The following is a 17,045-nucleotide window of genomic DNA, read 5'->3' on the forward strand; positions in this document are numbered from 1 at the left end:
CTGCTAAAGCCAAAGAAGGCGTCTGGAGATGGTGGGGGGAGGGTTAACAGTGTGGAGAGCAGCCAGTCTGTCTGAGGATGAGGGCCAAGGAACGCTTCTGGAACTGCGACTGGGGGGTCACTGGCAAAGCTGGGCAGAACGGTTTCCTGGGAGAAGTGGAAGGCGGAAGCAGATGGTCGGGAGCGAGTAGGTGGTGAGGAAGTTTGCGGGAGGAGAGAACAAGCACGGGAGCTCCAAGGGGAGCCGCTCAGAGATTGTTTGCAGAGGGGCAGGTGGACTGGAGTCCCACTCGGGGGAGAGGGGGTGGGAGGCGACTGTGGAAAAGAGGAGCCAGAGCTCTGGGTGGGTTGGGGAGGGGAGGACCTATGACAGGTCAAAGAGCAGAGATGGAGAGCATCGAGGAGGGAGTTGTGATGGTGTTGGTGGTCACCATTCAGAGCCCTTACTTTGTGCCCAGGCTCCGAGCCAGGTGCTTTACCCACGTCCACTCTTTCACTCCTCATAACGGTCCTGGGAGGAAGGCATTACAGGTCCCTGAGGGACTGGTTCCTGGAGATCCACCCACCCAGCACCAAATAAGGTTCCAAAATTCCCGATGCTCAAGTCCCTTATATAAAATGGCGTACTATTTGCGTATAACCTACTCACATCCTCTCCTATACTTTAAATAATCTCTAGATTACTTATAATACCTAATAAGAGGTAAATACTACATAAATAGTTGTAAATACAGTGTAAATGATATGCAAATAGTTGCCAGAGCAGGGCAAATTCAAGTTTTGCTTTTTGGAACTTTCTGGAATTTGTTTTTTGTGTGTGGAATATTTTCGATCTATGGTTGGTTGAATCTGTGGCGGTGGAACCCCCAGATAAGGGGGATAAGAGTCTACTGCACTTACCCCTGCTTTGTAGATGAGGAGACGATAAGAGAGGTGGAATCGTCTGCCCTGGCTTAAACAGTCAGCTGGTAAGTGATGCTCTGAGTCTCGAGGCTTTGAGATGTGTTTCTGTTTAAATTTTTTTTTTAAATAAATTTATTTATTTTATTTATTTATTATTTTTGGCTGTGTTGGGTCGTCGTTGCTGCACGCGGGCTTTCTCTAGCTGCGGCGAGCGGGGGCTACTCTTCGTTGCAGTGCGCGGGCTTCTCATTGCGGTGGCTTCTCTTGTTGTGGAGCACGGGGCTCTAGGCACGCGGGCTTCAGTAGTTGCGGCTTGCGGGCTCTAGAGCGCAGGCTCAGTAGTTGTGGCACAGGGGCTTAGTTGTTCCGTGGCATGTGGGTTCTTCCCGGACCAGAGCTCGAACCCATGTCCCCTGCACTGGCAGGTGGATTCTTAAGCACTGTGCCACCAGGGAAGCCCTGTGTTTAATTTTTAAATTTGACTACCACTCCACACATCTTAATAAGGCTTGGCTTCATTCATTCATTCATCAGACATTCATTTAACACCTACAAAACCTCTGTCGGGGCTTAGCACTAGGACATAAAGGGAAATTGGCCAAGATTGATTCCTTCCTGCATGTGTTTACAGGGTGGACCCAAGTTGCAGGCTGGCACAGGGAGGGGTGTCCAGCCTAGGGGTGGGGGGTGGTGAGCAGAGTTGGGGGATGTGAGGAGGTGGTGTTGCAGGTTGAGGTCAGGACCAGGGAGTTAGCTGCTGGGTGGCCTCTCAGGGGCCTGGGGTGGGCAGTGAGTGGAGAGGGGGCTGGCAGGCAATGGGCATGGAGGCCTGGTGGCCACCAGGGAGTGGGGCCTGTCTGTAGGGATGTGGTTTTGGGGTGGGCCCCAGACCTGAGAATGGTATTGGCAATAGCAAGGCCAGGCCTCAGTAGTGAAGGAACGGAGGTGCAGTTTGTGCCTCAGAACAGAATGCACCATGGAGTTGGGGTTAAGAGCTGGGCTCTGATCGCCTCCCACCCATTAGGATGGCTACTATAAAAAAACTGGGAAATGACAAATGGTGGCGAGGATGTGGAGAAATTGGAACCATTGTGTGTTGTTTCTGGGAATGTAAAACGGTGCGACTGCTGTGGAAAACAGTATGAAGGTTCCTCAAAAAGTTAAACATAGAATTAGCATATGATCCAGCAAGTTCACTTCTGGGTATATACCCAAAAGAATTGAAAGCAGCGTCTCAAAGGTATTTGTATACTCATGTTCATAGCTGGATTATTCACGATAGCTAAAGGGTGGAAGCAACCCAAGTGTCCACTGATGGATGAATGGATAAACGAAACTTGTAGACATGCAATGGAATATTATTCCGCCTTAAAAAGGAAGGAAATTCTGACACATGCTACACCATGGATGAACCTTGAGGACATTGCAAAATAAGCCAGTCCCCTTATCTGAGGTACCCAGAGTAGTCAAATTCGTAGAGACAGAAAGTAGAATGGTGGTTACCAGGGGCTTTGGGAGAGAGGAATGGGAAGTTACTGTTTAACAGGTACAGAGTTTCAGTTTTGCAGGATGAAAAAGTTCTGGAGATCTGTCATACAACAATGTGAATGTACTTAACACTACTGAGCTCTACGCCTTTTCAACCTACTTACCAGCTGGCTGAACTTGAGCTGGTTACTTAAATTCTTTATGCCTCAGTTTCCTCATCTGAAAATCAAGACTGATAGCAAACCTTTGAACCAGGTGGTATTATGAGGCTTAAATGAGCTGGCTTGGCTGTGATAGTATAGATATTGCTAGTACTCAAGCCAAGGAAACAAGATGGGAGCCAGGAGCCTGGGCAGAGCAGGATCCGTAGGAAATCTGCTGTGGTGTGAGGCCCCTGACTACTCATCCCTGGGACTTCTTGATTCATCACACGGTGGAGGGTGACCCCAGCCCTGGGGTTGGTGCCAGGCCTGTGGGCTCTGCTGAGGGGGTGGAGGAGCCTCTGGATCATGACCCACTGAGGCTTGAGGAAGGCTTGGGGCTGATGGGAGGATGCGCCGGCCTCGGCTGTGATGTGCTGGCAGCAGCCAGGCTCCGTGGGCAGGATAGTTCAGCTTACATTTAGTGAGCAACTGCTGTGTGCCAGGCACCCCCACAGGTGCTGGCTTACAGATGTGGCCTCTGCCTCTCACAGCCTGGCAGGGGAGACTGGCCTTTAAGGCCAGTCATATATACTTTTTTATTTTGTAATTTTTTTTGTAATTAAAAAAAATTTTTTTTTTATTTATTTATTTTTGGCTGCGTTGGGTCTTCGTTGCTGCCCATGGGCTTCCTCTAGTTGTGGTGAGCGGGGGCTACTCTTTGTGGTGGTGCATGGATTTCCCATTTTGGGGAGCACGGGCTTAGTTGCTCTGGGACATGTGGGATCTTCCTGGACCAGAGCTCAAACCCGTGTGCCCTGCATTGGCAGGTGGATTCTTAACCACTGCGCCACCAGGGAAGTCCCCAAAGGACCTCATATTAAATGCACAAATCAAAATGCCAGCTCTGGAGGACGAGCTGAGTGAACACCTGTGGGGAGGGTGGTTTAGAGGAGGGGACATTTAAACTGAGGCCTGAAGGATGTTGGGAGTAAGCCAGCTGTGGGTTACTCTGTGGGCTCTGGATCAGAGCCCAGCCAGCACTGGCAAAGGCCCTGAGGCAGAAGAGCTGGTTGTTGAAAGTGGAGGAGCAGGGTGGCTGAAGCCCTGGGGGCTGGTATTTTCCTAACAAGGGAACTGAGGAAAAATCAGTCTTTTAACCTGTGGGCTATGGAATGGTTGTTGGTAAAACAGCAGTGTCCTCTCTGTGTGAAGCTTTCCTTGGCTGATGTCCATTTGGGGAGAGCATTTCTTAATGAGTGTGGGTTTTTTTTTTTTTGAGTCAGGGAGCAGGGAAACATGGTAAACTCACCCAACCCAGTGCTATTTAGAATATGTCAGTTTGAATGCAAATTTATTCTTGCATTCAAGAAATACTTACTAAAACATCTATCAGGTAACAGGTGCCATGTACTACGTTAGGCCCTGGAGATACAATAATGAGAAAAAACTGGCACAGTCCGTGTCCTCAAGGAGCTTATACATGGGGAGGGGTAGAGATACCAGTCAAGGAAGGTCCCAAATCCATATAAAATTGCCCCTGATTTGTGCTGCAGAGGAGAGGGTTAGAGTGCCCTGTGGGCCTGTGATAGGGAGGTTGGACCAATTGGAAGGAAAAGTTGGAGTGAGTTAGGCAAAGTGGAAGGAGGGAGCAGTGCAGGCAGAGGGAATGGCAAGTTCAAAGGCCCTGCCACCAGAGGGAGCAAATCAGAACAGGGAGAGTCGGGCAGGCCACATGGGGTTTGTGGTCGGTGTTAAGGAGAGTTTTCTCTTGATTCCAAGAGTGGTGGGGGTTCATTGAAGGGCTTAAGTGGGGAGTGACATGATCAGATGTGCATCTTGAAAAGATCACTCTGGCTGTGGCCTGGAGAACAGATTGGAGGGGAGCCAGAGGGAAGGTGGGGAGCGGAAGGTGGGGAGCGGTTAGGTGGCTCTGGGTGCTCCATGCAGCCAGTCCACCTGCAGGTTGGGGTGTGGGCCCCTCTACCTCTGTTGGGCGGCAGCTGGGTAGGGACATTCTTCATTCCCTTGGTTCTGCTGTCTGACTTTGCAGACACGGAGTGCTGTGGATTTGGCCAGGGTAAGATTTCAAAGGACAGCGCTGAAGAATACAGTTCCCCAGCCCGGAGGCCAGTCTCATTCACAGTCAGAGCGTGCGTGTTTATTTTTTGGAGACCTGGCAGGAAGGGAATTTAGAGGGCAGCTGAGCCTCCCCATCACCATTGCAGGTTTGGGCCCTTGGGGAGGAACCAGCACCAGGAGCGGTTGCCTTCCCACCCAACCGTGAGAAATGCTTGTGAAGGGCGTGCAGCCCCCAGAGCACTCCAAGAGGGGCCCAGGGTGTTTGTTCCTACAGCTTTAGGAAATCCAGTGGTTTCTCTCGGTTTATCACAAACACCCAGATGCTGGGGATCAGATTCTTGTTTCCCGAGAGGATTCGAGAAATCCTGGTGTGTTTTTGTTTTTTCCTCAGTAATTTTGCTTCAGAGGATTTTCTCCCAAATCTTTCACCACCGAGGTTTTTTCTTTCAGGTTAGGACCACATAGGAACGGACGGGAGTCAGGGCCATTTGCCACTGGAGTGTATTTCCTCCTGGGGAGAAGGATGGATGCAGAGCCATCACTTTTGGAAGAGAGAGAACCGTCTCAGGGCATCTTCCCTGGGCCTCAGCATCCTGGGGCCTGCAGGGCAGGAGCAGCCAGCTCCTCCCTGCTCAGCATGGCACAGCCAGCCCAGCACCAGCCTGAGCTGAGCCTGGGGCACCACCCTTCTAGTGGTGCTGTGGTCCTTGAGGGAAACAAAACAACAGCAACAATAGTAGTAGTAAAAATAATTGCAGCAGGGAATATTGATACAGAGAGTGTTTATGTATGCCAGGCACTGCTCTTGGTGCCTTAGAAATAGTTAAGTCATTTAAACCTCACCACATCTCTAAGAGGTGGGTGTTATCATTATCTTCGTTTTACAAATGGGGAAACTGAGGCGCAGAGAAGTTAAACCTTGTGCCCAGGGTCACACAGCTAGTGATCATAGAGGAGGAATTTGAAGCCGGATAGTCTGGCTCTAAAGCCCAAGCTCAGCTGGCTGGGAAGCTGCCCTGATGTTGTTGTTTGGGCAGAGCACACGGTCTTATTATAGGGCCCCAGGATGTCTGTCTAAGTTGTTCCTCAGCTCTGTCCAAGGCATGATTGCTCAGGGTGAGGGGTGGCCTCTACAGAATCCAGCAACACGAGGCATCATGATGAAGGGGAAAGAACCTGGATTCACGTTGGCCTGGGTGGGATTTGGTCCTGGCCCCACCACTTATGAGCTGGGTGGCACTGGGCAAATTGCTTCACCAATCTCTGCCTCAGTTTCCTCATCAGCAAGACGGAGAGAACTTGACTCATCTCGTAGGCTACTGTGCAGGTGAGATGAGATGAAACATGCTTGGAGTTGGGCTCAGAGCCTGCACACAGAGGCGCCCAATAAAGAGAAGTGGTGGATGTGGGCCCTGGTGGCAAGAACCTCAGGGACCCCAGGGTAGCTCTGGATCCTGGCTTCTTCCTGAGAAGCGAGGCTGGGAATTGCCCCAGAGGGCCCACCCCACTTGCCTGCTCTGGCTGCACAGGTCTGAAGGTCACAGCAGCTTCTCTGGTTTTCCCAGGCGGATTGCTGGGGAGGGGTCTCCATGGCGACACTCAAGGAGCACCTGTTGGAGGAATCAGGCACCGGAGAAAAATGACCTCCTCGCCTCATTCCAGCAGCCTGTGCTGAGGGTTCCAGGGGAGGTGGCCGGGCCACCTCGAGGTTGGAAACTCGATCCTGTTGGGCTGCCCGGCTGAGGGGAGAGGGAGGGGACCGTGGAGGCCATTCTCTCAGCCTAAGTGGCGCTAATGACTCCTTAAGCTGCAGCCGCAGACCTGCGAACCCGATGAGAGCTGCCTCTGCTTCACAGGCTGCCTTCTCGAGGGCTGTCCCCTGAGAGGAGGCGCTTAGCTTAGCTCCAGGTTACAGACCAAAGCTGATGGGGGAGGCTGGGGGCTGGGGCGGCTTGGGCTTCCATCGACATTCTTGCCTGGAAGCCACCAGCAGGGCCTCCCGAGAGAGGGGCTGTGTTTGCTCTGCTGTCTGTACCATTGTCCTCCTGTGCCTGCCTGTCCCAGGTCTTTTCTTGAGTGGAGGTGGAGTGGGGTGCAGGAAGTGAGGGGGAGGGGTTGGAATCCACTGATGGCTAAGGAATGTGCCCCAGAGTCTGCCCAGTGGAGCCTGGTGCCAAAGGTGAGAAGAGATGAGCATGTCATCAGAAGTCCCTGCGAACTCCCCACCCCTGCCCACCTTATGGGAAGTCCATCCTCAGGGATTCCTGAGTTCCATTTGGGCCCTGCCTTGTTCAGACAAGTCTTGACATCTGTCTTTGCCTCAGTTTTGCCGTCTGTGAATTGAATAATTATTGTAGTCAATTGCCTGATGAACCATGGTTGCCATGAGAAGGAGTGAGTGAATGATTGTAAAATTCAAGATTTCTCATGACCTTTGACTAATTCCGTTTCTAGGAACGTATTCCTCCCAAATGCCCACCAAGCTTTATGCAGTATTATTTATAATCGAACAATACCAAAACAGCTCAGATGTTCCAGTGACAGAGAATCAGGGCATGCCCAGTAACTTGATATATCCAACGGAAGGGATCCTTTATGCCAATCAAAATCGTAAATGGAGAACGAGCAGGGAATGACATTGCAGAAGGCGTGCACACCATTTATGTCTCATTCACTCTTGTATCTTCAGAACCTTGCAAAATGCTTTGCAAATAGCAAGTCTTCAGTAAATATTTGTCATATTATCTCCGCTCGATAAAACTTATATCCAAAGGTAACAGGCTTGAGAGAAAATATTCCAGAATATTAACAAGGCGTTCTTTCTGGGTGATGAGCTAATGTGTGATTTTTCTTTATTCTTAAGGTAATTGAAAAAATTCAATAATGTATATATATTACTCGTATTTTTCAGCACAATAACTTGCCTATTTTGTTGACTTTAAAAATAGAGATGTCTCTTAAAAAATTTCAAACAATGCAGAAAAGTATGAAAAGGAAGCTGAAGTCCCCTTAAGGCCCAGCACTCACATGCAGCGAACAGCCCCCAGTGAACTGGTTCTATGCATATACCTCTACTGATATGCCTGTGAGTTTTTACATAAGTGGGCTCGGGGCATACAAGCTGTCTTGAAACCCTTTTCCCAGGGGCTGTATCAGGGACATCTTCCCTTGTCAATACAAAGGGATCTGTACTGTTTTAAATGGCTGCATGGCATTCGGTTTCACAGATGTACTGAAATTTAACTAACCATGGCTCTGTCGACGTCCACTTAAGTTTAATATTTTTGCTTTTATAATCAATGATGACATATATTATAATCAAAAACATAAAACCGGGACTTCCCTGGTGGTCCAGTGGTTAAGAATCTGCCTTCCAGTGCAGGGGACGCGGATTCGATCCCCGGTTGGGGAACTAGGATCCCACATGCTGCGGGGCAACTGAGCTGGCGTGCCACCCCTACTGAGCTCGCGCACCTCAACGAGAGAGCCACGTGCCGCAAACTACAGAGCCCATGTGCTCTGCAACCTGCGGGCCACAACTAGAGAAGAGAAAACCAGCACGCCACAACTCGAGAGAAGCCTGTGCACTGCAACGAAAGATCCTGCCTGCCGCAACTAAGACCTGACACAGCCAAAAATGAATAAAATAAACAAATAAATAAATAATAAATCTTTTTTAAAACCCCCATAAAAACACCCCAAATTCCTTGTGGTTTGGGGTTCAGGGATGAAAGTTTGAGCAGGATAGCCCAGAGGGAACTGCCTGCTTGTGGAGGGAACCAGTCTTCAGAGCTTTGAGATGACATTCTCCTTGTTTGAAGTGAGGTCGTGTGGCAGGGGGAGCAGCAAAGAGAGGCTCAGAGGTGGCCGTTTCGGGGAAGAATATTTCATTCAACAAAAAAGGCCTTTACGCTGAAAAGAGCCCATCTCACATGGAGAAGGCATCCTCCCAGCATTTAGGGCGGGAAGGGGCTCAGTCTGGTGCTCTCATCAATGGCCCCGTTACCTTGGAGAGGCCTCAAACCCCTCAGAGAGATCCTGTTAGAAAAGAGCTGAGGAACAGGGAATGAGTTTTTCCAGCTGCTCCAAAGGATCAGGAGCCAGGCCCAGGGGAAGGACAGAGAGAGTGATGAGTTGAATAAATTACCAGCTTGTCAACTTGGGGAGAGAGCCTGTCCTGGTGGAAGAAGCCTGGGCCCTAGGATCAGACGGCTACGGGTCCAGATCCCTGCTCTGTCCTTTACCAGGTGGTGACCTCGGGAAGACCTCTTTGAGACATTTTTTCCTCATCTGTAAGATGGGCGCGATAACTACCTTCCAGCATCTTGTAAGGATGTATGCAAAGCCTAGTTCCCAGAGTGTGTGGAAATCAATAACATTTTGTTCTTAGTGGAAGCAGCTCTAGAACATCACACTTCTGAAACACTCTTAGGAAAGGGAGCTTGCGGTTTTTCAGAGTAGCTTGGACTTGGGTTGGGATGGCGGAAACACCTGGAACCTTTGACCAGAGTTGGTAAATGAGGAGACTGGGCCGCAGGTAGAGCGTGTGAGTGTCTGTGCGCGTGGATGTGTGTGCGCGAGCACAGTTAAGTTATTGCTAAGCGTACGGGGGTCGTGATGATGGTGAGGAAGAGGAGGGGGCAGGGTGGCTGTGGACACAGGGCTGCACAGGAAGCCAGGTGAGATGTGGAGGTGACAGCTGGGTTTGGAGCTGGGCCTGAGTGAGATTCCGCTGTGTGTGGCTCAGTGGAAGAACTTTCTGGGGAGTGGAGTGCCTGACCCCTGGAGTGGCCTGCCTTTCCAAGGCTGGGCCAGCTCCCTGTGAAGAGGAGTGGCCAGCAGAGGCTGAGTGACCTTTCCTGGGAGGCTGGGTGGGAGGGGGCGGGAGGTGGGGTCCATGTCCAAGGTGCCCAGGGCATGACTGGAAGGGCTGAGGGAGGAGCACGTGGTCTTGGGAGGGAGTAAGGACTGGAGGCCCTGGTGGTGTGAGTCACTGCGGGGCTTGGCCTCCCTTCCTGGGCCCTGCCTTCCTGTCCCCGCTGGAGGACTGGCCTCATGGCAGCTCCTGCCCGGAGGCCTCACTGGCTCCCTGTCTTTCCTCTGGTTCCTTTCTCAGGCCCTCTGGCTTCGACCCACCTTCCCCCAACACTGCTTCCCACGGCTCCCAGCCCTCCAGATACTCCGGCGTTTATCCTTCCCTGGAGTGTCCGTTCCACCCCTCTTGCTACAGATCTGCCTTGTCTTTTGGACCTCAGCTTGAGTCCCACTTCCTCAGTGCCCTTAAACGGCATGGCCCTCCCTGCGCTCTCCTGCTTGGAATCTGGACAGCTTGTGGGAACCAGTGCCACCAGATGATGGCATTGGTATCCCCAAGGGGCCCCTTTCTAGGTGCAGGCCATGCTCTTTGCTTGTTTATGCCTCATGTTACTCCTATGAGGTAGACAGTTATTATCCCTATTTTATAGATGAGGAAACTGAGGCTCAGCAAGGATTCTATCTGAAGAGCCTCTCTAATTGGCTCGTTTCTAAATTCTTTCCTGTGTGAATGTCTTGTCTCTCCAACGAGACTGAGCCCTTTCAGGGCAAAAGCTACGTTTTGGGGTTCCACAGCACTCCCAGCAGTGAGTCCGTGCCCTGTGTGTTCCTGTTGGTCAAACATCTGCTGCAAAGAGGTCCTGGCTTGTTAGGACGACACAGACTTGGGGGTCCCGGGGCTTGGCTGGGAAGCACCCAGCCCCGTTGGTGAGATGGTTGACTTAAGCCACGTGGAGAGGGAGCTCGGAGCGGAGCCCTGGCCTGGGGGCACCCTGGGCAGCTCACCATCTGCTTCTCTCCTTTCCTCCCCCAGGGAACTCAACGGCAACAAAATCACTCGGATCCATAAGGATGACTTTGCGGGACTCAAGCAGCTGCGGGTGCTGTGAGTATGGCATGCTGCTACCGCTTGTAACCTTTCTCCTGCCCCCTCCCCTCAGCGGTGGTCTCATGGCAGAGCCCTGGTTGTGGGTCGTAGGGTTGTAGGCCAGCTGGGCCCCTCCCCTGCACAGTCAGTCTTGGGATGCCGTGAGCGGGTGGGTGGAGGTGTGCCAAGTCCTGACCCAGAGTGGCCACTGTCTCCCATATGGCCGAGAAAATTGGGTGTGGAGTGGGCACCAGTAGTCACTTCCTGGCAGGACCTGGGAAGATGGGGCTGCCTTGTCCATTGGCTGGCTCCTGGGGTGAAGGAAGACCAGGCCTGCTCAGGCTGCCGTAACAAAAGACCAGAGACTGGGTGGCTGAAACAACAGAAATTAATTTTCTCACAGTTCTGGAGGCTAGGAGTCTAAGATCGAGGTGCCATCAGGGTTGGTTTGTGGGAGACCTCTGTTCCGGGCCATCTTCTCGCTGCGTCCTCATGTGGCCTTTCCTCTGTGTGTGCACACAGAGAGATCTCTGGTGTCCCTTCTTCTTACAGGGACACCAGTCCTATCAGATTAGGGCCCCGTCCTTACGACCTCATTTAGCCTTAATTACGTACCTTATCTCCAAACACAGTCACAATGGGGGTAAGAACTTCAGTGTATGAATTTTGGGGCGGGGGGGGATGACCCAATTCAGTCTATAACAGTCTCCGCAGCTCTTTTGAACTTGTGCCGCAGAAAGACTTCCCAGCAAGGCCACAGACTCCCTGACTTGAGGAGGAAGAGACTGGGAGCCATTGAGGACAGAGGTGACTCCCCTCAGGTGCCTGATAGTGGCGGACATTGGAGGTGGCAGGCATGACTTTGTCGGGGTGGCCACCAGCCAGCGAAGGGGTCATCCATGGCACCTGCCTTGTCAGGCTGTGCAGGGCTGAGGAGCAAGGGGAAGGGGTGGATCCCTTCACCCGCTCCTGCTCTGTTGATCTTGGGGTGCAGAGACACACCTACATGTGTGCATTCTGATGTGAGGGTGTCTCAGCCCACCAACTCAGGTGTGCAGGGAAGAAGGGCATTTTAAAATTTTCTCTGCATCAGTTTCGACTTTGAGCCCACATCCCACCTGGCTGGCAGGAAATTCATTAGCAGACAGTCATAGGGTCCCTCATTCCCTACTCCCAGGGTAATGCAGGGGTCGTGGGGCCTCAGTTCTTTCAGAACTATGGACTTGGCAGCTCGGAAGGTCTTTGGAGGAGCTGGTGACCCTGTGGTCGATCCTTTCTGGGATTGTAACTGTCAGGCGCTGGGGAAGGGGTCTCTGCGTCTCCAGAACCACTGACTTCGGAACCCTTCCCAGGCTGAGGAATCTCTTCTGAGTCTGGGGAAGCCCTCCCTCCTGCCTGGTGTTACCCTTCCCCCCACCTCCCCGCACACCACCCAGCATAAGCTCCTCAAAAGCTCAGCGTTTTTGGAAACAAAGCAGAGGAAGAGAAGTGCCTGGTGGCAGCTTCTGCCCCCTGCCCAGCCCCAAACTTCATTTGAGGCCCTTGCGGGAGCACATAAGCCACCTGCTTGAGAGTAGGGAGGGGAAAACACGGGAGAAAGACATACTTGATGAGCTCAAAAATTACCATGCAGCGAGTGATCTGCCGGTGAAGAGCGCTGCCCTGCCAGCTGGAGGTTCTGGGTTTCAGGGCGCGTTGGTGGTAAGGAGGGGCAGAGTCCCCCAGAGCCAGGTGGTTCAGCTGGCAGCAGATGTGGCCAGGTGGAGCGGGGGAGCAGGCAGTGGGGGTGTTGTCTGCCAACTGCAGAGTGTGTTTGCCGCACGTGTGGGCTGGGCCCAGTTGGTACATGCTCCTCTCCCCCCGCTACTGGCCGATCTCCCCTGCTCTGCCCCCCGGGACATGCACGCTCTGGGCCGGAGAAGGGCACGTGCGCCAGCAGCACAGAGCCAGCCCCCACTGCCTGGGTGCGGGCTTCCCCGAGCATGCCTTTGGAGCAATGGCCTGGTGCTCTGGTGGCCCGTGGCCTTCTGCCATGCAGGCAGCTTCAGAGGGTCAGCATGGGGTAGGGCCGGAAGCACATCTGGCTGCTGGAGCTGGGTGTGTTGAAGAGCCTGTGTCGGGAACTTGCAAAGCTGTGAGTAAGTTTTGTTGGCTCAGGCCAGGGCTCGGATTGTGTGCGTCGCGGGCATTGTGCCAGATGTCTCTAGGAGTCCTCGTCCACCGTCCCGGAGCTGTTCTTGTCTCTTTCCTTCCCCAGGCAGCTGATGGAGAACCAGATTGGAGTGGTGGAACGTGGGGCTTTCGATGACATGAAGGAACTGGAGCGGCTGTGAGTATCTGTGGGCACAGGCTCAGGAGGGCGGTGGGGACTGGCGCTGCGTGGACTCGAGAGGCTGAGTCTGGTGGCAGGAGGGGGTGCTCAGGGACAGGACTGCACGCCCAGCCTGCCTCCCGCCTGCTAATGGGGGCCAGGGGCAGCTGTAGCTGTGGAAGGGGTCGCAGCGTCATCGTGAGATGATGGCAGAGACAGCTGGAGGTGTCCTCACTGCATATTCTAAACACAGGCTATCCTTGTTGTTTTTCCCTGAGAACGCATCATGGCACAAAATCCACACAATACAGAGGAAGTGAAATTTATTCCTATAATCTTATACTCCACGCATAACCACTGTTATTGATTTGTGTGGCTTTAAAGGAAGCACTAGTGTGCCGGGGGGACCAACCGCAGGGAAGCCCTTAGGAGCAGTTTCTTGGGTGCTTGAGGCCACAACACAGAACTGAAGGTGTTGTTTTCTGATTTGCATCATTTGTTCCTTAGGGGGCTTTTGAGTTTGAAAATAGGTCTTGATCAGTTTTTGCCAGATTTCAGATTGGCAATAATGAAAAAAAAAAAGAAGGTAGTATGGGTGAGGTGGGTGATGGCCACTCACATTCATGGTGGTCACTGGCCTCATTTTTCTGCTTTGGTTTGGCTGTAGGTGTCAAGAGTTCTAAAGTTCCTGCCTTTTGAACCAGAAAGTCCATTTGATTTTAAGGAAATAATCAGAGACATGGCTAAAAATTTATATATCAGGATCTTCATTGCACATTGTTTAAATACAACAAAAAAATTGGAAACACCCATTCTGGTAGAGATATAAGATATAAAATCACATTTCTGAAGAACTATTAAGGCCATAGGAATGTGTCTACAATATCACATTAAGTGGAAAAGGCAGGAAGTACATTTATACTAGGCAGGATTTTATTTACACATTTACATTTGTGTAAATAAAATCAACTTGTAAATGTACAGAATACAGGAGGAAGAAAATAATTGAGACTATTAACTCTCATCACCTGGAGTGGTGGGATAACAGTTAACTTTATTCTTTTATTTTTTTGTGGATTTTTTTCCCAATGAGTTTATGATGATAATTATAGCTATTACTGATTGCCTTACTCTATGCCAGGCACCAAGATAAGTGCTTTGTCCTCTAATATCTCATTTAATCCTTAAAACAACACTGTGGTCAGTGGTATCTTACAGATACCACAGAGAAGCGGAGGTGCACAGAAGTTCAGACACTCGCCTTATGAGATGATTATTAAATGGTTAAGTGCAGAAACGGGGGTTAGAACCCAGATCATTTTGCCTCCAGAGCCCGAGCTCTTAATGGCTGTAACCTAATACCTTACTTTTCTCTTTTACTTCAGAGAAAGTAAGGTATTAAATAAATGGAAAGAATATGGTTGTCTCATTGCCTTCCTGCTGCCTGGAGAAAAACCAAGTTGAACTTTTCCTCATCCAGGCCTAAAATGGAGCCATAAGGAGCCCAAAGCTAGAACAGATAATTCATCCTGTGTTAGTTTTCTTTAAAAGGCTCAGAACAAAATACACGTTCATGACCTGGTTATGAGGGGCTGATTTGGTCCTAACCCATTCCGGCTCCAGCTCCGGAACTGCCATGCCCTGGGGAAGGAGAAAGGGTGGGAAGGAGTCTAGATATGATTGGTGGCCCATGTCACATCTGCTGCTGCCACCCAAGGCTGGGCATGGTGCTTCTTTTTGAGTCATAATGTGTCACTGCAGACTTTGTCCCTTCTGTCCTTTTCCAGTTCCTTTCTTCCGGAGTGGGTCACCAGCAACTGCGTGGTGGGCAGTTACTGGGGTGTGTGATTGCTCTGTCCCTGGGGACGTCCAGTGCTGGGGATGGCCCTCTCCTCTGACTTGTCAGAGACCAATGGTGGATCAGTTAATCATAAAAGTTGGATAAAGTGGGGAGTCATAAAACCCATACATACTCTAAACATTTCATTTTATGTTAAAATATATAATGTGCATTTCCTGACCCTCCCCGCCCCCGTTTTTGTTTATTTTTTATTTTTGGCCAAGGTCTTACTTTTTAGTGTGAGATGCTGATTGGAGTTCTGTATTATTTTCCTCGCCTAAACCACACACATATACCCTGCTTACGATTTTTGGTTTTGGTTTCTTTAAGGTGGAATGAGATTCTTAGAAGGCCCTTGGAAGCAATCTGGCAGGAGAATTCTGAATTTCTTTTATGACTCCCCTGCTCGCCCCCTGCCGCCCAGTCTTTTACTTAATTCCACAACTCTTTAATTAACAACTTTCCTTTTATTGACTCTTACCAAGGCATTCAACCAGTTTTTGTAGAGATGACTCTCTCTTTTCACGCTAGTATTGATATTTCGTTCATTTAGGTAGTCGTCAGTTCAATTATATAACTATAAGTACCTCTGGCATAAACAGCTTGGGAACAGACATGATTGGTTCTTGTGCGCAGTTACAGACTCGAGCGCAGAAGCAGAAGTGTGCGGTGCTGCCGGCCGTGAGGATTGGTGGGTCACAGGCATCGGTTGTCTGATGTTGGGGGGCGGGGCGCTCGGTCACCCTGGGCCGGCTGAGGGTGACCGTGTAACGTGGAGGCTGCCGAGGTGGGAGACGGGGAAAGGCAGGCTTCAGAACCCACCTCTCCCACTCGGTGGTGACTTGGGTGAGCCACTCATCTCTGGGCATCCCAGTCCCCTCAGCTATCAAAGAGACAGCTCAACGAAGTCTACAAACATATTCTGAGAACTGAGAGCCCAGCCACGTGGTGAGATGGTGGTGGTCAAACCGTCCCCCTGGGGTTGTTTCTGGGAGAAGACGGGAGGGTATGTGCATGACCGTGATGCTTTGTACTCGAGAGAGAAACCCACCTTTTCATTCTGCTTTCCCTCTGATGGTGAGGTAATGCCTGTAACGCGTTTATTCTGGTGCCTGGCACAGAGTAAGGTAAGGCTAGTTGGGACTCACTACTATTGTTGTTATTCTTAGCTTCCTGTAGGTCCCTCACCACCCTGGGTCCCTCTTTTGATTTTCTACTTTAAACTAGCTATTTAAACTAGCCGTTTCCTCTTAAGTGTTTTTCAGAAATTAAAGCCAGAAAAATGAGAAGGTCTTGGGGGAAAACAAAACAAAACAAAACCCAGTGATTTCCAGGCAGTGTAAATACAGGATTAATTTATTAGACGAGGTTAAGGAACTTGGAGCGATCTGATGTCTACTCCTGTTGCTTTAAGATTACATTGGTGGTCCCTTTTTTTCCGAGGCAGTGATGTGTTTCCCTAGGAGCCTGCCCTTTAGAGTAAACTTCTCACAGCTTGTCTAAAATTGCAACCCTAATTGTACCGTGTTAGAAAATGGTACCTTTCTCACATATCAGATGAAAAGTGACCTCCTAGGAGGTAACCACAGACCAGTTACTACTGGCTACATCGAATTATATTTCTTCCTCCCTCCCAGCAAAAGAAAGCTTTTTTCCAGTTGGTTTATCATCCTCTAGAACTGTTAAAGGAGATGGTTGTGAGAAATTCAAAGTATACGGTAGGGCTTACCTGGTGGCGCAGTGGTTAAGAATCCGCCTGCCAGTGCAGGGGACACGAGTTCGATCCCTGGTCCAGGAAGATCCCACATGCCGCGGAGCAGCTAAGCCCGTGTGCCACAACTACTGAGCCTGTGTGCCACAACTACTGAAGCCTGTGTGCCTAGAGCCTGTGCTCCACAGCAAGAGAAGCCACCGCGATGAGAAGCCCACACACTACAGCAAAGAGTAGCCCCCATTCACCACAACTAGAGAAAGCCTGTGCACAGCAGTGAAGACCCGACACAGCCATAAATAAATAAATAAAATTATAGAATAAAGTTTAAAAAAAAATTCAGACCCCTTAGCCTGGCCCTCAAGGCCAGACAGGATCTGCTCCCAATCTACTTTGCCAGTTTTACTTTCAAAACCTCACCTTCTCATCAAAGATAGCCCTCTGATGGTGACTTCCCTGGTGGCCCAGTGGGTAAGACTCCACGCTCCCAATGCAGGTGGCCTAGGTTCAATCCCTGGTCGGGGAACTAGATCCCGCATGCATGCCACAACTAAGAGTTTGCATGCCACAGCTGAGGAGTCCGAATGCTGCAACTAAAGATCCCGCATGCTGCAATTAAGAGCCGGCACAGCCAAAATAAGTAAGCAAATAAATAAATTAATTAAATAT

General features: G+C 50.6%; 1 protein-coding gene across 1 annotated transcript in view; it reads left to right on the forward strand.

Moving 5' to 3' along the window:
• SLIT1 (slit guidance ligand 1) overlaps nucleotides 1-17,045 on the forward strand; it is a 169,413-nt gene that overhangs the window by 10,479 nt on the left and 141,889 nt on the right. The window contains exons 2-3 of the mRNA XM_065894433.1: nucleotides 10,461-10,532; nucleotides 12,772-12,843. Of these exons, the coding sequence (XP_065750505.1) occupies nucleotides 10,461-10,532; nucleotides 12,772-12,843 (144 nt within the window). The remainder of the gene's footprint in view (nucleotides 1-10,460; nucleotides 10,533-12,771; nucleotides 12,844-17,045) is intronic.

This window comes from Phocoena phocoena, chromosome 16 (assembly GCF_963924675.1).
Source record: "Phocoena phocoena chromosome 16, mPhoPho1.1, whole genome shotgun sequence".
In the NCBI taxonomy this organism is placed as follows: domain Eukaryota; kingdom Metazoa; phylum Chordata; class Mammalia; order Artiodactyla; family Phocoenidae; genus Phocoena; species Phocoena phocoena.